The sequence below is a fragment of the Ochotona princeps genome, chromosome 19, assembly GCF_030435755.1.
Source record: "Ochotona princeps isolate mOchPri1 chromosome 19, mOchPri1.hap1, whole genome shotgun sequence".
In the NCBI taxonomy this organism is placed as follows: Eukaryota; Metazoa; Chordata; class Mammalia; order Lagomorpha; family Ochotonidae; genus Ochotona; species Ochotona princeps.
The window spans coordinates 17,899,038-17,921,384 of NC_080850.1; the positions used below are offsets into that span (position 1 = coordinate 17,899,038).

At 43.7% G+C, this 22,347-nt stretch overlaps 1 protein-coding gene across 1 annotated transcript in view; it reads right to left on the minus strand.

Annotated features, from left to right (window-relative positions):
* Window positions 1-2,055: 2,055 nt before the first annotated feature.
* Window positions 2,056-22,347, minus strand: part of ITK (IL2 inducible T cell kinase) — a 59,956-nt gene continuing 39,664 nt past the window's right edge. The window contains exons 8-17 of the mRNA XM_004587593.3: window positions 21,897-21,951; window positions 17,398-17,480; window positions 13,515-13,648; window positions 13,056-13,130; window positions 10,886-11,057; window positions 10,219-10,435; window positions 9,292-9,356; window positions 9,090-9,208; window positions 5,919-6,076; window positions 2,056-3,393 (exon numbers count right to left, since the gene is read on the minus strand). Coding sequence (XP_004587650.1) covers window positions 3,319-3,393; window positions 5,919-6,076; window positions 9,090-9,208; window positions 9,292-9,356; window positions 10,219-10,435; window positions 10,886-11,057; window positions 13,056-13,130; window positions 13,515-13,648; window positions 17,398-17,480; window positions 21,897-21,951 — 1,153 coding nt within the window. The 3' untranslated portion in view covers window positions 2,056-3,318. The remainder of the gene's footprint in view (window positions 3,394-5,918; window positions 6,077-9,089; window positions 9,209-9,291; window positions 9,357-10,218; window positions 10,436-10,885; window positions 11,058-13,055; window positions 13,131-13,514; window positions 13,649-17,397; window positions 17,481-21,896; window positions 21,952-22,347) is intronic.

Below are 22,347 nucleotides of genomic sequence, written 5' to 3' on the forward strand. Positions count from 1 at the left end.
TATAATTCATCTTCAAAACTGACTCAGACATCATAGTCCCTCTCACAGTGCTTCACAACCTTTCACGTGCAAATGGTTACCTGTGGGTCTTGTTAAAAATGCAGATTCTTGCACAGAGGGTGAGGATGAAGCCTGGGGATGTCTTCCTCACAGGTTGGTGTTGCTGCTCGCAGTGGTTCATGGGCCACACTTTGGGAAGCAAGGTTCTTTGAGGTTTTCCGTGATGGAGTCCAGCACTTTTTCCTGAGCTCTCTTCGTTGACTGTATTTCTGTCGTTGCCACATGACAATTTTCATTATTTATTCATTACTTATTATCTCCACTTTATGCACTAGATTTGGAGTTGCTTAAAGACTGTTCCTTTTCTTTCTTTCTTTTCTCTCTCTCTTTTTTTTCTACAAGGTTTTATCAGCTGACCGGGGCATGATGCTTAGGAAAAGTAAGATATTTACTTTTTGAATGATGCCTTTACTAGCCTGTGGAACAAGAAGCCATTTTCATTTCAGGGAGAGTTTTGAGACTTTGAGATTTAGATAACCACGAATGCCAGGCTGTGCATATTGTATTTATTAAACAATTCAGCTTTATTTGCTGCATGCAACTTTAATTCTGGGTGCTCTACAAAGGGTTAAGAGATACTTGCAACATTTTTATTCTGAACGCTCGCAGTGTCTGTACACTAATAAATATTCCTCTGACCCAAATATAAATATAAAGCCTCCAAAGTACAAAATGCAAACTGCACAAACTGTGACCTGAAACTTGTATTAAGAAATGCTCTATGAACACAGGGCACCATTCTGAAAATGGGAGGGAAAGGAATCAAGCAAAATAGCTCCTGCGGTGGGACAGGAATCAGAAGGTGGGTGCCCACGTTGTTTAGATAAAGCCCTCAAAAATCTGGGTTTAAAAAAAGGGAAAAGATTACAGAGGGGGATTCTGTGAACCAGCCCACAGGGATCAGTCAAGCTTTTGCTTCTAGGCCAAATGTTCCAGAAAGCATTCATAATTAAAGATTCCGAAAGAGAGTGTACAAAATTTTAAGAAGTAGACAGGGATGGTTTGGGGTATGTTGAGTGAGATCATCTTCTGAAAGATGGAGCGTCATCTCGAGCCTTCCTGCTTCACAATAATTATAGGTGAAAGTTAGGGATGTGAATCTCGAGCCAGTCAAAATATCACGTGACTTAGGAAGAGCCAATTGCAACATCACCCGGTAGTTTCTCCAAGAGCTTATCTGAACACTGTAGGATAATTAAGTCTCTCTCCCATCAGGCACTGCTTCCCCCTCACCCGTCAGCGTCCAAGGAGACTACAGCTCACTTCGGGGCTGATGATTAAAGGAGGCCTTTATGCAGCTGCAGGAGAAACTTTCAAAGCTGCTTTGAAGCTCATCTGTTAGTACCTTCCTGCAGCAGGACTCTACTGGGTTGGGAGAATTACAGGGTTAATTAACTGAGTAACTCCAACGTCACTAGCTGGGAACACAGTGCAGAAACAAATGAAGAAAAAAAAGAGATTTACTGCGAGCGGGAAGGCCATACTGCCAACCACAGTGGGCCAGGCAGAGAATACTACTTATGGGTGGTGCTACACTGATGGGCACTTTATGGGCACTCTGCCTCTCTCCTCTGGTTTTTTTAAAGGATTTGTTTGTTTTATTCGAAAGGCAGATATATGGAGAAGAGGAGACAGATCTTTCATCTGCTGGCTGCAATGATCAGAGCTGAGCGGATCTGAGGCCAGAAGCCAGAAGCTTTTTCATGGTCTCCCACACAGATGCAGGGTCCCAAGGTCATTTTCTGCTTTCCCAGAGCATAAACAAGGAGCTGGATCAGAAGTGGGACAGCTGGGACACAAACCGACTCCATATGGGACGCTGGCGCTTGCAGGCACAGGATTAGCCAGTTGAGTCATGGTGCCAGCCCCTCTTCTCTGCTTTATCCAACTCCTCTGCAATCTCTTTTGTTCTCCAGTAGGAGGCAGTATTGTATAGGAATAAAGAACTTGCATACTGGAGCCAAAACGTGCATCTGGGCTCTTATGCTTCTTCTGTCACTTTAGGCCAGTGTTTTGACTTTTCAAAGCCTCAATTTTGTTGTGAAATGGGTTGTTGTGAATTCATGGTGAACAGAGATTCTACAGGAACTTGTAGCTTAGTAGGTAATCACTTGAGCTACACATAGGTACTAAAGCTACAGGAGACATCCTTATACAACTTGAAAGCTCCACAGTCAGTGCGCATGACTCAGTTTCCATCCGTAAGACTTGAGAGAAGAGACTCCAATTCCTCTTCCAGAATGTTGGGAACCTTGAAGTCTCAAGCTGAAACTGGCTCTGATCACTCTGTAAGGCCAGGCTGACCAGCACAGCGCCCCCTTACACTGATGTAGGTGGAGGAGTGTAGAGAAGGGCCGATTCCCAGAGGCAGGAAAAAGGTGGGCCAAGTCCTCAGCCAGGGTCGGTGTTAGACATAATTAGGTCTTAAGCGTCCTGGGCAGAAGAGGCCTGGCCTAGAAGCTAAACATTGGTGGAATAGGACCTTTTGCATGGCACCAGTTGGTGATGCCACTGGTGAGCTCATGCCTTCTCATTCCTGCCCAGAGGTCAGATGCCCAGCGCCCCAATCATGGGTCTGAGTCATTTATCCCAATCAAGCCAGTGCAGCTCAACACACTCTCCCTCAAAGAGCGAGGTGGCCATTTTCCTTTGGAAGCTCATAATGCTGGCTTCTCAAAATAGCTGGCTTCTGCCGTGAGCGGCTGCTTCATCATCCTCTGTGGCGGCGGATTGGCTGACAGTGCTAGAGCAGCAGAGCTGGCTCCTTCTGCCCTTGATCAACTCACCAGTTCTCCTAGGAAAAAGAGTCATGCTCCTTGTTGCCCCTTAACCCATTCCTCAGGGAACAGATGTGGGATCAAATACGAGTTCCTCCAACATCAGTTTAGTGCTTAAATAACAATACAAAGAATAATCTGGGGACACTACTCATGCCGGTCTCCTTATTGCTAAGTGCAGGAAATGCTGCCTGAAAGCTGTCAGATGGGGCTTGCACACCATGTGAGACAAGCAGCAAGAGGCAGGGCGGAGGCATCACTGCCGCTCCGGCCCAGCTCCTGGCTCAGCGGCTGACCCTCCTGCCTGTGGGCCTGGCTGCCACTCTCTGTCTTGATGCTGAAGGAGTGGCAGCTCAGAGACAATGCACCTGCACAGGCCTGGCTGCCTCTTGGGGTCCCGGGCTGCTGGCAGCTTGTAATGCTCCACAGAAAGACTCTGTCCACACATTCAGGATCTCCAGCCTTGGCCTGGCTTGAGTCTCTACTGAAGTCCTGATTCTGCGATTTCAGACAGCTGACCCCTTAGCCTCGAGAATGGTGGCCGGTCTTCTGGTCTCTGGAGGGGAGAGGAGAAGAAGAACACCGTGGGTTCCTTATACTACGAGTTCCTTATATTTACGAATTCCATATGTATGTCACACAAAATCAAACCAGAAGTCAATAGCAGTATCCTTCTATTTGAATGGCAGAGTTGCAGAGAGAGGAGAGAAGACAGAGCAAGAGCAAGCAAGTGAGTGGGGGAGAGAGAGAGAGAGAGAGTGCTCTTTCATTCACTACTTCACTCCCCAAACAGCTAAGTGCAGGAGGTTAATCTAAGAAGGCTAAATTCTGCACGATTCTAACTCTATGATATTCTGGAAAAGACAAAACAAAGAAAACAGTGAGAATACAAGTATCTGCCAGTGGCTTCAGGATGAAAAAACAATAAATGGGAGAGGCACAGAAGAATTTCAGGACAGTGAGATGACTGTGTGTGACAGTGTAGTGGCACATACTTGATCTCCTTACAGTTGCTATACCTTCCGGACGCTCCAGCACAGGGAGTGACTCTTACTCGAAGCATGGCCAATACTTCCTGCGGTGTCTCAACAGACACTGCTGACTACAACCAATGTATCACTGCATGCACAATGCCAGTGACAAGGAGAAGCACCTGGATGCAGGAAGTTACACAGGACTGCCCTGTACTCTTTGATCATTTTTTTTCTGTAAATTTAAAACTTAAGTCAAGTTGGAGGTTGGCACTGTAGTGAGTAAAGTCTCCTCCTCCACCACTGGTACCAGTTCAAGTTCCAACCGATGAGCTCCCTGCTAATTGACTGGGAAAAGCAACTGAGCGTGGTCCAATTGTGTAGACCTCTGCCATCCACTTGGGAGATCTAGAAGAAGTTCCTGGTTCCTGTCTTGTCCAGTGCTGGCTGTTGAGGACATCAGGGTAGAAAATCAGTGGATAGAATATCTCTCTTCTCTCCCTCTCTCTCTCGGTAACTCAGACTTCCAAATCAATCTTAAAAAAAAAAGTCTATTAAGTAAAAAAGTAAAAAAATCAACAACAAAGTTAAAAGAGAAAAGTATCAGATGAAATGTCAGTGATAATTATGATGATTAGGTACTGTTATCTAATCATGAAGTGGTCCCTAAGTTTTGCGCCCTTGTTAGTGTCTATATTGTCTGTTTCTTTGTTTCCAACCATAGATGTCTATGAACTTTCATTTAGAGCATTACTGTTTTAGGACAGCAAAGGTTGTTTGGAGAATATCAGTGTCCTTCGGCTTTTGTAGCCCACCTCACGGCCCTTCAATGATCTGACTTATTTGTGACTCTCTATTTTAGTTCTTTCCACTTTTGCTGAAAGAACACCTAAGGCTCATGTTGATGTGGCTCAAGGCATAGCCTGTCACCCAAGCATGAGATTCAATGAGCTGTCTGAGAGAGCACGAGGTAACCGCCTCTCCATTTGAAATTGCTGGATGAATAAAAAGAACTTTAATTAAGCCATTTTTAAGTTTTCATAGCACTAGCGAACTTCTGTTCCACAATTTGTAGAATTCGTGCACCTTTAATTGTGTTAAAAACATTTATTCATTTAACTTTAATAAGTTCTTTATTCCCTTCTAAGAAAACTGAGTAGGAGTTGCCATAGGCCTCACCTCAATTTTCCGTCCCGCAATTTTGCTTATGACTTGTGACATAATGTAGTAAATAACATAATATTCAAGGTTGCTGTCAGCTCTGTTACAGATGAGAAATCATCAAATTGATAGACCTTCCAATTCACATTCTTTTTTTTTTAAAGATTTATTTTTAAATTTTTATTGCAAAGTCAGATATACAGAGAGGAGGAGAGACAGAGAGGAAGATACTCCGTCCAATGATCCACTCCCCAAGTGAGTGCAAATGCCAGTGCTGCACTGATTCGCAGCCAGGGGTCAGGAACTTCCTCCAGGTCTCCCACACAGGTGCAGGGTCCCAAGCCACAAGCAGGGAGCTGGATGGGGAGTGGGGCTGCTGGGACCAAAACCTGCGCCCACATGGGATCCTGGTGCACCCAAGGCGAGGACCCCTGCCACCAGGCCACCGCGCCAGGCCCCCAAGTGACATTTCTACTCCTTTTTTTAGTTCCCATTGCTGCCTCTCTGTTTTAATAGGATTTTGATGGGATCTCTTTTTCTAAGAAGGCAGGTCCTAAGATTGTGTATTTCTTTCTAACAGGTTTATTTACTGCTTTCGTTTCCTGAGAGGAAGCTAGAGACACAGAGCACTCCCACATGCTTGTTGAGTCCCCAGATGTTCATACAGCCAGGGCTGCTCCAGGTCAAAGCTATGAGCAGGGCATTCAACACACATCTCTCATGGATGTGGCAGGGACACAACCACGTGAACCATCGCTCCATCACCTGCCACCGCCCAGGACATGTGTTAGCAGGACACTGGAATTGGCAGTGGCGCTGGGAGTCAAACCTAGGCACTCTGCTAGGAAGATTCAGGCAACACACGCAACCTTTTTATCACTTTGCCAAACACCCACCCCCACAAATGATATGTTCGAATAATGCAGGGAAACCACTTCCTCCGACTGACCTCTTTCCAGCAATGGTTCATGATCTGGTAGATGTTGGAGGAGGCCAGACGGGGCTTGTACAACCGAAATCCGGTGCTGATGTCCTCTACCACCTCCGAGTTGCTCCGGTTCTCGTATGGGATTTTGCCTTCACTGAAGACTTCCCACATGAGCACACCTGTGAGCACAGCACAGCAGAGCAATGGTCAAGCCTACAGAGAACAATCTAGCCTGTTTCTCCCAATCACAGGCTCCTTCATACTAGCATCCAAGTCTCAGCTACATGACACCAAGCCTGCCTTAAACTAACGGGGCCCGTCTTGTTTTTGAAGAACTGAAATTTTCCTAATGGCAGGGACGTCCCACACCCAGCTCTTTGTTACTTCTAAGGTGTCTATTCCTATTAACTGCTTCAGGGTTGGAAACTCAAATGCACATAGCCGTGCAGGAGTGGACACCTTTTTTGCTGCCAAGGGACAAGTGGATATTTATAACATCATTTGTGGGTCATACGAAATTATCAGCTTAAAAATTATCCTGCTATGGAGTCACTGAATTTCCAACCCCACCAGCAGCTGCACGGCAGGGCCAGACCAGATGGTTGTGTGAGCTGCTGTTCCCCTACCCTGTGTGAGGCATGAAAGAATAGGAGCTGGTGGGGACTGTGGATTCAAGTTCTGTCCTTGGCTGCAATTTGGGTCTAGCCAAAGTATGGCACATGCAAATGAGAGCAAAGGATTCTTGTATTTTCTGATTTTTGAAAACTAGTGATACATTGAGACTTTAAAAATGAACTCAAGTTCAGTTTTTAAAAAACCACAGCTGAGCATCTCTAACCTGAAAATACAAAATTATAAATGCTACAAAATCTAAAACTTTTTGAAGAGTGATGTGATAACCTAAGTGGAAAATTCTGCATGATGAAGCTTTGTTTCATGTACAAACTTAGGAAAAATGTACATAAAATCACCTTCGGAGCATGTGTATAAGGTGTACCTGACACATAAGTGAAGTTCATGCTTAGCTTCCGATCCGCAAACTACCTCATTCTGTATATGTAAATATCTTCGAATCTGAAAATATTCAAAGCTCCAAATATTTCTAATCCCAAGCAATTTAGATAAAAGATACTCATCTTGTATGTACTGGCTAGACCAAAGTACATCTTTCAGTTTTCCATTTTTACACAGTTGGTGTATTTATTTATTGAAAGGCAGAGTGATAGCAGGGAGTGGGGGAAGGAGGAACAGAGAAAGGGGCAGAGAGAGGTTCTTCCAACCACTGGCTTATTCCCTACGTGCCTGCATCAGCTGGGAACAAGTCAGGAGTCAGCAAGTCCAGATCTCATGGTTAGGACAGCATCTGCTGCCTCCCAGGTTCTTTAAAAGGACTGGATGGGAAACAGGTAGGACCCACCCAGTCCCTCTGCTATGGGCTGTGGGTGTCCCAGAGCAGTGCCACGTGCCTGCCTTTGACCTGCCTTTAGTAGAAATGCCCCAGCCAGCTGTTAGCTTTCTCACGTGCTAATATATTTATATGCTGTCAGAGCAGAAAACGCAGCTTGCAAATCACCTTACACAGTGTTTTTCAAGGTATGTTCCAGAGAACCTCTGGGCAGTTTCCCAAGGAGGGATTCCCCAAGTGCCTGAGCAAAAGTCACACTAGATATCTGTTCATATTACAGATCCCTGGGCCAAGTCCAGAGCCGGCAAATAAGAATTTCCCTGAGGTCCTCAGAGATGTCTCAGGACTTGGAAATTTAGAATCTGACTATTAATAACCATTAATCGAGCATGGCGAGACATGAGGATTTCTAGGACAATTTCTTCTGAATTTTGGATTCAGCTTCTCTAACATGGTTGGCAAAGAACTGCTTTAAAACAAGCCTAATGCATAGACCAGGAAACAAAAGGAAGGTCCTTTCGTTTTTGGCTAATTAGAGCAAAACACTTAAAATGTGAAGTTCAGGGTGTAAGGCAAGCAGGAAGCGCTCAGCCCATCAAGTCTCTGTTACGCAGGTTTGCCGTTCCAGTTCTATCAGCCTTTAATTCACGGAACTCTTTCTTCTCCATATCCATCCATCAACCTCATCTCTGGACTCCCTTCAGGTAACACTTGTTGGGCAGAGATGGACTTCAGTAAAACCTTCTGATTATAACATGCAGCAGATAATTACCAAGCTGACATCTGTGGCTGAATATGCCCATTCAGAGTCAGAAAGTGAGTGTGCCAAAGTGCTCACCACCCCCAACTTCTGTTTATGGGGCTCTAACTTGGTGCAGTGTGAACAGCTTCACATTCATAGAGTGGTGGCTGCATTTCAATCCTAACAATTCTAGTTAGACATATCAGAGAGAGGCAAGTTGCTTAAGAGTGTTACCAGGGCAATCTTCAAAAATCATGCTAAAATGTATACCTGCTAAGAAACTGGTATTAGGGGAATGTTTCAAGGTGCAGATCAGGACTGCTTTGGAAATGGGTATTTTACACCCCAAAGAAAATTTTAAAGCTAGCTATTCCTAAGATAGTTAATTAGCTAGTGAATCCTTTGCAAAGCCTTTCTTCATATAGAATGGCAAAACCCATCTCTTGGAAGTTCCTGTCTTAAGTATCACCCTTTCTGAAATCCAAATCAGAGATTGTTAGGTATGTTAGATTAGATGGTGTGAACATGCTGTGATTCAGCATGATGTGAAGACTTCAACAGTCATAATTAGGAAAACATCTGAGGGCTCGGCAAATTAAGCCTCCGTCTATAATGCCAGTATCTCATATGAGTACAGGCTCAAGACCCTGCTGCTTTACTTTTAATCCAGTTCCATGCTAATGAACCCAGGAAATCAGAAGATGGCTTAATTACTTGGGCCCCTGGCACTCACATGCGAGACCTGACTCTTGACTTTGACCTATTCTAACCATGGTCATTATGGCCATTTGGGGAGTAAATGAGTGGATGGAAGTTATTGCTTGCTCTGTTTCTCTCTCTCTCTATCTTTCTGTGAATCTGCCTTTCAAATAAATAAGTCAATCTTTCAAAGAAAGAAATCTTTTAAAGAAAGAAAGAAAAGGATGGAAGGAAGGAGGTAGGGAAGGAGGGAGGAGGTAGGGAAGGAGGGAGGGAGGGAGGGAGGAAGGAAATGTCTGGTTCAGAGTCCTATGCCATATTGTGTTGAGGTGAGGATAACACTTACCAAAGGACCACACATCTGACTTGCTGCTGTAGCGACTGAAGGAGAAGACTTCTGGAGAGGCCCACTTCACTGGGAACTTGGTGCCTGTGGAACTCGTGTATTGATCATCGAGGACAAACCTGGGAAGAGAGGCAGGGGAAGGCCGGATTCTAGGGACTTGCAGCCCATGCCTGAGATTCACCGGGCATCACTCCCAACTTACCTTGTCATCCCGAAGTCCGACACCTTGATGACTTGGTTTTCTCCCACCAAACAGTTTCGGGCAGCCTGGAGAAGATTTAAGGGGACAAAAGAGAAACAAAATCATTGATGTGTGATTAGTAACTTAGCAGTTCTCTACAATCATAGTGCTGTGTTTTCTGTATGCTGTTATGCAAGGGCATGGGGGAGCTTCCTAAATGTTAATTAAGCTTCCCAATGCCTTCTGGAAGGTACCAGGGAAAGCTGAGTGTGTGAAATTTCCACTCCTAGCTCCTAATTAGAAGAGAGAACCATGGTATTGTTTAACCAAGGGCTTGGGCACGGTGCAACCTGAAGTGATGGGGAATGTGTTAACTTGAAGGCGGCTTCATGGACAAGGTGTCTCTCATCTGACTAACTTAAGAATGTCTTGAGGTTGTTCAGTAAGGAGAGTTCCTAGCCCTAATTAGTACCACAAAGTATTGTACTAGAAGAACTCTTGGAGATAAAGTCCTAGAGTGCCAACTTTTAAAGTGCCTTTCAATCACAATGGACATGTGTAAAAGCCCCCAGATTCTCAAGATAGTTTTAAGGTTATCCCTTGATACCCTGGTAGACCCTTGGATAACACTGCTAGGAAAACTGTATGTCCATTATCCTCATCTTACCAGCAGGATATTGATCTAAGACAAAGGGTCTGTTCCTTCTAGTTTGGAAGAATGAAGCACTTAAAGGGAAAGTTAGAAGTAGGGCCAGGATTGGAGTCCAGTTTCAATCCTTTCCCATTGCCCTCCCAAAGTGGGCAGATGCAGAGAGAAGATCAGAGAGGAAGGCAGGGGGCTTGTGATCAAATGTTCATGAATACAATTCCTGTCTGGCTTTCTCTCCACTGCCATAGGACTTGCCCTCCTTCCTGCACCCGAACTGCACCCCCCCACACTGCTCATACCAGGTCCCTGTGGATGAAACATTCCTCTTCCAGGTAGGCCATGCCCTCACACACATCCAGGCACATGCCCAGCAGGGTCTCCGCAGCAAAGAGCCCTCGCTGGTTGCGCAGGTAATCTGACAGGCAGCCGTGCTCCATGAACTCAAACACCAGGCAGATGGGTGCCTGCTCCAGGCACACTCCGTAGAGCTGGACCAGTTTGGGGTGGGAGAGTTTCCTGGAGGAAGAAAGGAAGGGGTGAGATGGCCTCAAGTTAGTATCTCAAAAGTATTGCTCATTACATGGCACCAAAGTAATTCATGGTTTTCAAACTAAATCCACACTCTCCGTCTGACACAAAAATGTGTCAAATGGAGCTGAGAGGGCAGGAAGTCAGCTTGTGTGTGTGTTGGGGGCAGAAAGAGGCCAGTGTGAATGGCATGTTTTGGAACAGAGGAGAGCTGGGTAGAAGGTAAGAAAGACTTGGAAGTGGGCAAGGGTAGACCATGCTGGGGCTTTGTGGATTGTGCTGGGGAGTTTTTTTCATTTTATTTTCTATGCAATAGGGAGTTGTTGTTGGAATCTGAGCAGGAAGGTGGCACAACATGGCATCAGAATGGTATTCAAAGGACACAGCCTGGAGCATATGTCCCAGGGTGGTCTGTACAGTTTTATTCTGGGCACTCACATCATGACTTCAGCTTCCTCTATGAAGTCTTCTTCCGACATAGCTCCCTCCCGAATGGTTTTGATGGCCACCTTGTGCTTGTTGAGCCAATAGCCAAGATGCACTAACCCAAACTGCCCACTGCCAATCTCCTGCACAAAAGTGAGCTCTGACGGATCGATCACCCATTTCCCTGGAACAGAGAGAAAGAGCCGTTTCAGGGCAAGCAACTAATGAGCTGTAGGGTCATCAGGAGACTACCTAACCCTGTCTAGATTTTAGCCAACTGTTAATACTTGTATAACTCAAAGATGGTAAATAGTATAAGTCCTAGACTTACAGCTATTGTAAACACCTTTATTATCCTTTCCCAAATAACATCCTAGAATACACATTTAAAATCTTACAAGGTGTGTATGTGTAGGGGGTTGCATGAAAAGAAGAGAAAGGCATTGATCAAAATGGGAAAGAAATTAGAATTCTTTCCGATCTTTCATAATCATAGTTCCACAATCATACTTGATTGTGATTTTTGTATTGTCACGTTTCACATGGAGCAAACATCATAGGTCTTGATGACTGACTCACTGTGGGCATCAAGAGCATGCACTACATACCTAGCCCTCTGCAAAGCCTTGGCAGGAGTGGAGGTGAAAGAGGTGGGTGGATTCAAAGAAGAATTGTGCAGAAACACAAGCCAATACAGTGTCCAGCACATGGCAGGAGCTCAAAAAAATGTCTGAGAAACAAAAACCCAGCTGAGCCTCAGTTTTCAGTCAACCAAATGAATGGGTTAGCCAGGCCATCACTGAGCTTCCCTCAAGCATGGTCCGTTAGGATTCCATGGTTATTGGAAGAACCTTATTTTTAGCAGAAAGATGATGATGCATTATCCTTTCCTTGATCTTAAAGAAGTAGGCCCAACAGCAAACAGAACCGAGTACTTACTATGTGCCAGACACTTCTGGCTGAAGTGCCTAGGGCAGTGTTTTTCAAAGTATTCCCCCTTACCACCTGTGTCACCAAACGTATTTGTTTAAATGCATACTCGATGGGGCTGGTGCTGTGGCAAATCAGGCTAAGCCTCTGCCTGAGGAGCCATATCTTACATGGGCGCTGGTTGAAGTCCTGGAAATCAACCAGCTCACTGCTTATGGCCTGCGAAAGCAGTAGAGGAAGGCTCAGGTCCTTGGGATCCTTCACCCACGTGGGAGACCTGAAAGAAGCTGGCTTTGGATTGACTCAGCTTCGGCCATTGTGACCATTTGGGGAGTGAGCCAGTGGATGGAAACCCTTTCTGTCTTTCTCTCCTTTTCTATGTAGCTCTGCCTTTCAAATAAAAATAAAATAATTCTAAGAAATTGCACCATTGAGGACCCAACCATCAAGGACTGTCTTGTTAGGTGCTGGGGAGGGTCCCAGGACCAATGTGCTTCATTAACATTAGGGAGGACTTTCATACACTGAAGTTTGAGAGCCACCAGCCTAAATGAAAACTGGACCAGCCTTATCAAGCCAACTTGGGCCAAGGAATGTAAATGCAAATCCCTTCTAATGACAAGTGGGTAAGGCAGTTTTCTAGGGCAGGAAGGAAGGCATAGCAGGAGATATGACACTAGCGCAGCATGCCCTGACTAAAGGCGTTCAAAATAACTATGCATATAGTTTTATATGCTGCCAGACTGCAGCCCTTGCAGTAAACCCAACCCGACAAACAAGATGTTACAAACATCCTAGAATATAGGTGGAAAAACAGTACTATGGCAGTGTCTTCAAATATTTTTATTACCAGCATTCAGCAGACACTCTGTATGAAGTTGGTGCTCAACAAATCCTTCATTGATGATGTAACCCTTCATTAAAAGCAGTGGACACTGTACATGTTTATATATAATATTATGTGTATGTACATGCTTATATATATTATAAAATATAAAATATGCTAGTGTTACATGTGTGTGTGTGTGTATATATATATATATATATATATATATATTTCTCTTATACCCATTGTAAGAGTTCTCAGTATTACCATCTTTCAGTATATAGCATACTTATTCCAATGACCATTTGAACTTTGGGGTATTAGACTCAAGTTAGACTCAAGGCAAATGCATTGAGAATTTTCCCAAGACCTCTGAGGGCATGAGTTTTAACTCAGATGCATTACATTTCTAATGATAGTGCTCACCATATCGCAGCCCTGCTGTGACTGGGGCTTTTTGTCTCCAAGAAGAAACTGGATGGCGGAGTCGTGTGACCAGACCTGGGTTGATCAAAAAGCCAAAGGCAGTGGTTAGGGCTCTGCCGGAGCAACCAGTTCAATTAAATCCCTGGGAACAAAATATAATTTAATGCAAACCCTACTCTTATTGTGGAATAAAATCCCAAGGCCTATCATTGATATCACACCCTCCTGGAGAAGATTCACGGGCATGGATGTGATGATGAACTTCCATATTGTCTGCAGCAAAGTTTGCTAATGGAAGATAGGTGAGGTGATCAGATATCACTCCTCTTTTTCTATTTGTATATTTGGTTACTATTTATTTTCAGCTTGTTTGATAGGAAGAAATCAGGCTGAGCTTTGATGACTTTTCTCTGAGTTTCCTGGGAAGGTTTCCCCTGGGTTCTGTCCCCAGCATCTTACCTCCTCCATTGTGTTGGTGGTACTTGATGAGCTGCGGGATGGAGTCAAAGACGTACTTTTCAGCCACATAGTATCGCTTGGGGTTGTCGTTAGTTTCTTTGATATGATAATGCTTTATACAGGGGTTGTTCTCACTTTAAGCAAAGGCAGCATGAATACAGTGGTTATTAAGAGACAGTGTTGACTGGATGGGTGTTTGGCCAAATGGTTATGAAATCAGCAAGCATACCTGGATTTAACATGAAAATGCCTGGTATCATCGCATCCCAGCTCCAGTTCCCACTCCAGTTTTCAAACGACTCACACCCCGTAGGCAGGTCAAGTAGCTGATTCGATCACTCATATGGGAGACTTGGATTGAGCTGCCAGTAGTTAGCTTTGGCTTGTCTCTATGCTAGCCAGCATGGGCTTTGGTGGAATAAGGTAGTTAATGGGAATTCTCTTTATTTCTCTCCCTTTCTTTCTCTCAAATAAATAAATAAATGTCTTTTAAAAGAAGCAAAGTTGAAGCATGGAAATGTCTACAGGTTTTCTATTCTTTCTATCTTGTTCTGTGATCTCTCATAAAGGTGGCAGATACATTTCAACTTGCACATCAGTCTTGACAACTCATCTGTCAATGCCTGGAACATTGTATTAAGAAGGATTCTATAGGTAATCCTAAATATCAGGTATACCATGCAGTGGAGATACATTGCAGTATGCATCTCTACTTCTGAATAAAAGAGGGACTCCGAAAGAAACTGTTACATATATCCTGACAATAGAATGCTTGACTTTATACCAACCATTGTCTGTACCTATAATGTCGTAATACACTCAAATAGCAGAATGATAGACTTGTGACTGTTGCTGAGGACTATACTATTGTAATTATATGGTGAAAAACAGTGGAGCAGAGGTGGGACGAGGAAGGTGGAAGGGGAAATCCTTGAGCCTAAGGAACCACATTGTGCTGTAAATCTTTTGTTTCAACCTCATACCTGTTGTTGACTTTGTTTCATGGCCTCTCATTTAAGGGAATGTATAGTGACGGCTTAATAGACAACCATATCCAGTTGTGAAGATGCAATACAATACGCATCTCTCCTTCTAAATTGTGGGCAATCGCTCCCCAGCTTCTGCCAGCTACCTGGTGGGCATGGCTTATAGTTTGCCTCCCCATGGCCTGAGGCACAGCTTCCAGGCCTACACGTGGAGTGTCACCTCTGACATGGCTAGAAGGTCAAGGGGAATAGATGTGTGGTATAACCAATCATAGTGTTTGCTGGGCCAAGGGTGGGGGGGTGGATGGGTGAGTGGGAGGTGGGGGGGGGGCTGCTGGAAGATGCCCTCCTGCCCTCTCCTTTCTTACCCTTTAAAAGATATAACCTTTGCATAATAAAGCCAACATTCCTCATCAGTTTGTTTCTGGTGCTTCTTATGACCAAAGAACATCGCTGCATCACCCTTGGTAACCTTGGGACATGCTGGCAGGCCTAAACCCCAAGACCAAATCAAAGATGGACTCCCAAAGAAACTGTTGGACATATCTAGACAATGGGATGCTGGACTGCCTGACATTATCTGTACCAGCAATGTCAGAGCACACTTGAATAACAGGCTGATGGATTTATGACTGCTTATGAAGGACTGAACTATTGTAATACGGAAAAAATCAGTCAGGGGTGGGAGTTTTGTGAGAGGAGAGGGGATATCCTAGACCCTATGGAATTGAACCATAAAACTCAAAATTAAAAAAAGAAGAAGGATTCTGAGGCTGTACTTGGACTGCTAGAAACAGTGCCGTGGTCCATTGGTGATTTTTTTCTTCCATGGCCACAAGACAGGAGAATCAGTATTTTATATATTATGTGTTTGCTTTCCTTTGTCCTTGAATTTATTTAACTGTCAAGTCTGTTGAATACGTGTCTCTGCTTTCTTTGTATGTATCTGACTGGCTTGCATGGTTAGCTCCAGCTGGTGTTTTGGAGCTTGATTTTCAACAGGGCTCTCAACGTTCCCTGATGAAGTGTGCCTTCCTGAGTTTAAACTATCAATGATATGGCTTCAGTGATAATGGCTTATGCTGAACTCTTGGATTCCTACTGGGATTCTGGAATTTGGCTATGTGCTAGGATGAGGGTATTTGGATAAGCAGTCTCTGATAAGAACTCATAGCTCTGAGTCTCCCGAAGGAGCTCTCTACAGAAAAGACTTCACACACATTGCAATAACTGGTTACCAGAGTGTGCAGACCCAGGGTGACTGCCCTAGGAGAGGTCTCTTATGGAAGCCTGTGCTTGGTGTCTTCTGATCTTGGCCCCAGGTGCCTTTCCCTTTGCTGATGTTGCTTTTTAGGCCTTTGCTATAATTCATCTTGGGAAATGTTAGTCTTGGGGATCTTCTTAGTGAATGCCAGAGCTGGTGGTTTGGGAAAACGTTCAAATCAGCCTTTATCTCTCATTCCTTCTTCGTCACACCTTACTGTTCACATTCCTCATTGCCTTCTGGCCAGAGCACAGGCCAGTCCTACTGTGATATTTAGCATGTTCTTCCCTCTCTCTGGTAGGTGACCCTCCTCTTAGCTACTTTCCAAAACCTGCTCTTGGTCCAGGTCTATCTAAGCCTCCCTGAAGACAGCTGTAAAATTGCTTTTCTTTTCTCTTAATTCTTATGGTCCTTTGATCATTCCTAAACTGGGTGTTCTTAGTAATTCTCTAGTCAGAGGAGCATTTGTGACCTACGAGACTCTTAAAGAAATTGAGCTGCAGTCAGCTTGGCTGGAGCATGGATTTGGCTTTGATTGTGTCAGCCCACTGCTGCAGGGAAGCAACTCCGGTTCTTTGACCCTTGTCCATGAGCACTGAGGGCCAGCACAGTGGCTCAATGACGAGTTTTCTTAGCAGTTGAATTTCTTAGAAATGGAATTCAAGTAGTTTCACCTCCAATGGGAAATATCTTTTGTGATGCCCTAGGTATTTACTCATCTGGTCATCAGCTACAGGGCCCACTGTTTCACTTCTCTGGAGGTCTCCTTTCATGAAGAGGACTTGGCATCTGACGCCACTCTGTGCTTCCTAACTAAGAAAGCAAGTTTCTTCCGCTCTGCCCTTGATCTCCTTGGTCTTGGTTGCCTCAGAGTGAATAGGACAAAGCCGACCATTTGCAGCGAGCCTCTACCTCTTCCCTTTCTTTTCTTTATTGCAGATTTATCCATTTGTTTGAAAGGCAGAGTTACAGAGAGGGAGAGATAAGAGAATGAGAGATCATCCATCTGTTGGCTCACTCCTGAAAAAGTTGCAATGGCTTGGGCTGTGCCAGGGTGAAGCTAGGAGCCAGGAGCTTCAGGGCCCAAGCACTTGAAACCTCTTCCTTTGCTTTCTCAGGCATTTCAGCAGGGAGCTGGAGTGGAAGTGAGGCAACTGGGTCTTGAAACTGCACTAATATACAAGATACCAGATGTAGGTGGCAGCTATGCCACAATGACAGTTGTATTTCCTTTATTTTTATTTAAAGAAGCTTACTTATTTGAAAAATAGAGAGCCAGAGATAAGACAGAAATATCTTCTATCTGTTTAACCGCTAAAAGCCTGCAGCAAAGGATGCTGCCTCAGGCTGAAGGCAGGCAATTCGAACTCAATCCAGGTCTTCCATATGGAGGGTAGAGAACCAGGTCTTGAATTATCACCTACTGCTTCCCAGGATGTGCTTTAGCAGGATGTTTGAATTAAAAATGGAGCAAGGATCATACTCGTACATTCTGTCATGAGCAAGCTACATCTTGTACAACAAATGCTTCCCTCCCCACCCCCAGCCTACTTTTGATTGCTGTGGGCAGCCCATCATGCTCCCACCTCTAAACTGTGTCTCCCCACTTTGCTGAACTGAGCCAGCACCTTACCTTACAACAGCCTTAGTGAAGACAGACACAGTGTAGGTGCCTGGAGTCCTGGAATCTCGGACCATGAAGGCTCCTTCTTTGCCCTGGAATGGTTAGAAAGAATGGAAGGTTGTGATCCTCAAAAGCCAGTCTCATGTGTAAGCTCCCTTTCTTGCTTGTGAAAGAAGGAAACACTGAAGGCCAGGTTAACATATAGCTGATTTCCAGTAATAATGTGGTACCATCTATGTATTCAGCCAGTCAATATTTCCTAGGTCCCTGTATGGGTCAGGAACTACATGAATGCTGATGCTAGCTATGAATGACACAAAAATCTACCCTTTTAGAGTGCTCCTTGTGCCAAACTCTCTGCAGACATTTCTCCAAACTCTGCACAGCATTACAGTCTGGATTTTATTATCCTCACTTTACCCAGGAAGACATTGATTCCCAATAGCTGAAAGGTGTTTGACAAAGCTGGGATGTGAACCTGGGCATCCGAGCAAAGCCCATGATCATTCTCTAGTCCATGATGTCTTCATTCAACGGCTGTTACAAGTCACTTCTCCATTTTCCATGGTGTGGTGAAAGCGGGGGGGGTGGTGTTGGAATTTAAAATTTCTGTCCCAGAAACTCATTTCCTAAATGAGAATGAAATTTCTTGAACCATTTCCAGAGTGTTGATTTGGCTAAAAGAACCCTGGCTTCACAAGGGAGGTGGGGAGAAGAGAGAGCTTCAAGAACTAACCATATTCTCATTTTCTTTCTCTCAGATGCAAATGTAAAACTACTTATGCAATAAAACATCAAGGATCCTACAACTTGTGTTCACTTTTTTTAAAGAAAATCTTAATTTTTTCTCATAATGTATATATTCCCCCTTGTTGATGTTAGTAGTTTATTCAGTTTCTGAAGTGAAGGTGATTTACAGGACATAAAAAAAAAAAAATCCCAGCTAAGTTAACTGGTTTGTAAAAGGAGCTTTTGAAGCATAATTTGCATACCATGAAATTTTATCATTGTATACTTAAAGTATACAATTCAATGATTTTTAGACATTCACAGAGTTGTGCATCCATCATCAAAATCTGATTTCAGAATATTTTTATCACTCCACAAAGACGTCTTAGTTCCATATGCACCCCCGCCACACTGATGTGCCTGCTACTGTTGGTAGATTTGTCTGTACTAGATACTTTATATACAAGGATGTGCCCAAAAGTTGATGGAAATATAATTAAAATGTAAGTTTATTTTGGTATGAAATTGTGAAATGCATGCATTTTTCTAAATGTTTTGAAGATTGCATCATACATATAATTTCAGCATTTCTGCTGAAATAAACATTTTTAATTCTGTTTTGCATAATTTTTGGAAGTGGCTTCACAAACGAAATCACACAACATGGGGTCTTTGTGGTGGCTTCCTTCGCTTAGCATGTGCTTGCGGGCTCATCTGACCTACAGTGCTCTGGAGCACCTGTTAGTGTCGTGTCCTTCCAATGACCAAGCAGACTTTCATTGGATGGACACTCCCTATTTTGTTTATCCAACTCATTAACAATGAGTTGTTTCTAGCATTTCACTGCTGTGGATACTGAATTTGGTTTTGCTTAACATAATGCATGTGTGATATTCATCCAGATAGCATAGCTTGTCTTTAAAATGTTTCTCCTGCCAAATAATGTGTCGTGGCTCTTGCGATGGGTTAGAGCAAGACAGGAAGAAGCAAAGCCTCAGCAAAGACACGCCTTGCTGGAGTGTGTAACTTGCACTAAAGGGAAAGAAACACAGACCAGAAAGATCAGAAGTTCGGCAAATTTCAAGAGGGGAGTGCAAACATGTCTTCCACCTAATGAAGAATGTTTTGTTGCTTTCCTGTGAGCTGTTACGCTTTCAAAGAAGCCATTGCTTTCCTGAAGAAAACTTGTAATTAGAGCAGGGCTCAGTTGTTAAGACTCAGCTGTCTACAGGCACTAGGGCAAAGCAGAAGCAAGGTTGCCGACAGCAACCACATGTTGCTTAGCTTTGAAGCATGCTTCCCTTCCATGTGGTTGTTATGGGTGACTTTCTGTGACAGCAGCAGTTAACCTTGGTTTGTGGCTGGGTTGCCAAGAGTTCTGAGGAAAGTGACACACCCAGCACGTGCTTTACCACCTGCATCCTGCAAGGGGTTCAGAGGCAGGCTCGACCCGCAGCAGCCCTGCAGCCTCAAGAGGCAGTACTCACATCTCCTGCCAGGACTCACAAGCAGACGCTGTCTTGTACAGTGCAGGCAGATTGGAGTCCTTGCTCCTTTGGGCTGTATCCAAGGTCCCATTTCATCCTGCACTACTTTACGCCAGGAAATAAGAAATCAACAGGAAAAAAAATCAACTAGAAAAAAATTACGCTGAAAAGGTAAAAAAATATGTGTGTACATATAACGTATATATGTAGCGCTTGGTAGGGTGGATGAGTAGGTGGTAAATCACGTAGTCCCTCATTAACTCTGCATGTGTGCGACAGTGCGCATGTCTATGTTAGAGGCATTCCTGCCTTAATCCAGACTATGTCCTTAATTCTTATGTTTATGATCTTGGTCCAAGTTTATTAGCCTATGATAACAAGGGGATGAGCCAGATACTTTCAAATGGAAATTCTAGCTCCAACCCTCTAGGTGAATTCCAGATACTTTGTGATTTCATGTATGAGTTTAAATCTATTCTTTCAAAAATGACCTTTCTAAGGCTATCAGGAAAACTAAAGAGTTGCTCCTAGAATACAACTCCAGGAGAAATACTATTAGTGTGACTGTTAGCCATTATTGTCATCTGCTATGGTACACTATCTGCCGGAAATGCTAATTCCACATCTATCTTTATCTGAGACACACTGGCTTTCTCTCATGTTTCTTTATATATATAAACATATTCTTGTTTATAAACATATATATATATACACATACATATTCTTGGACAGAGATGGACTGCCTTAGCATGCTGCAGTATGCGTCTCTGACCATCTTTCATTCTGGCGTGTTTTTTTTCATCTCTTGAAATATTGCATTTTTATTACTATCTTAGAAGCACAGAAATGTGATGAATCAATGCCTTATTTAAGGATCTGGTATGAAATTCAAGTCACCCCAAATAGGAGATGTTGGAAGGTGTAATGAGTGTGCCGCAGAGTACCTGCTCACAAGGGATTTGCCCTCTGACTAGGTGCAGAAGAGAAGACAGAAGAGAAATTAACAAGCTCCAAGACAGAAGGAGAACAGAACTACCAGAAAAGTCACCATGTTGCACCATAAGGGCCCAAGGATGAGAAAACTCACACCCCACAGCTAGGGACAGGGAAAGTTCCCGAAGTCTTTTGGAGGAAGTGATACTCAGTGAACTGATGAGACATGTTTGTTAGGCCTTTTGGTGCTGCAAGCTTGACAGAGTCTCCAACTCACCTAGATGTTCCAGGTCTGATGTTTCTAGAAACTTATGTTTCTAGAAAACTCCGCCAATGGATATTTATAATCAACCAATTTTTAATTCATAAAGCATCTGATGTAGTTATTCCTTCAGCAAATACTGATTGGGCAATTATTTTGTGACATGTACACCAGGGAGAAAAAAAATAAAAGCTTTTATAGTCTGATGGAAAAACACATATGGTGCTCCACAGGAGTTTTAGTCAATAAACACCTTAGATGGTGGACACCAAGACACTAACATTCATGATACGGTGCAACTGTAGCAGAGCTTGCTTTGCTTCTCATTACAGTCACCCTGTCACAGACTGTGATCAACTGTGCAGACCACACAAGCAGAGTGGTGGGATGAGTGTGGGTAACTGTCATCCTTGATTTACTTCAGTGCTAAACTCAATGAGGGACCGAGGTCCAGAAGCAAGAATAGATGTCCCCAAGGTCACACAGAGCTGTTGGTAGAACAGACACCAGAACCCAAACCTTGCTCCATGACGCTCTGCTTTCTGCCTTCTCATCCTTCTCTCCCTTAACCCTGCCATCCCTGGATCAGGTCAGCCGTGTTTGGCACACTGCATGCCTTTAGAGAAAAAGTCAAGAAAGCATTATAGGTGGCTTCTAAGACTTCATGGAAAATGTTATTTAAAAAGAAGCAAAATGCTTGAAATCCATGCTTTTTTTTTTTCAGAATATATAGTCTCTGAAGCCTTTTCAGAGATCCCCTATATTTCCTCAGGATCCACAGCCTAATCGGCACAATCTGAGTCAGGCACAGACATTCCTGATATTCACAAAAAACTGCAGAGTACACCAGTCCTGCGGAGTCTCCAGGGCCGTGACCATTACAACTGTGCTGATGGCAGCTTGGTGTCACTGTTACTTCCTGTCCCTCACCCCTGCTGCCAGGTTCTTATCCTGTGGTGTGCTGGCCCTGTTCAGCCTCAGGCTATCTTCACCAGCTGTGAAATCCACCGAGGATCCATTGGCAGAAACCGCAGCATGACTGAAAACCAGTACAATTCATTCTATTTCACACTGCAACACAGGTGAAGGAGACTTACCGTGTCTAAAAGGAGCTTTTCAGCTTTGTCTCGGCTGATGCTCTTGTTGTACCACCTGGAAACAGGAAGAAGTCTTATGTCTATGACATTTAAAAAAATATGTCATTATTTACCTATAAAAGACAGAGCTACAAAACCATGTGGTTAGTGTCTATTTCTACAGTGCAAAGGTACAATCCACTGCCAGGGTGATACGCTTTTGCTGGAGAGAATTAAAACAAAATTGTTTAAATAATGATCATTGCTGAAGAGATTGCATTATTTTCATAATTTTGATGTCTGAAGTACAACCAAAACGTGGTAAATAAGCATGAGAGTGATTTTCAGAGATGTTATTTTCCATGTTATTAGTAGTATTTCAATAACGTTTTGGCCCCTACATGTTAAACTTGACAAGGTTGCCAGGCATTCTTCCCTGGTCAGAGGAGACAGGACGATCAGTTGTTAGTAA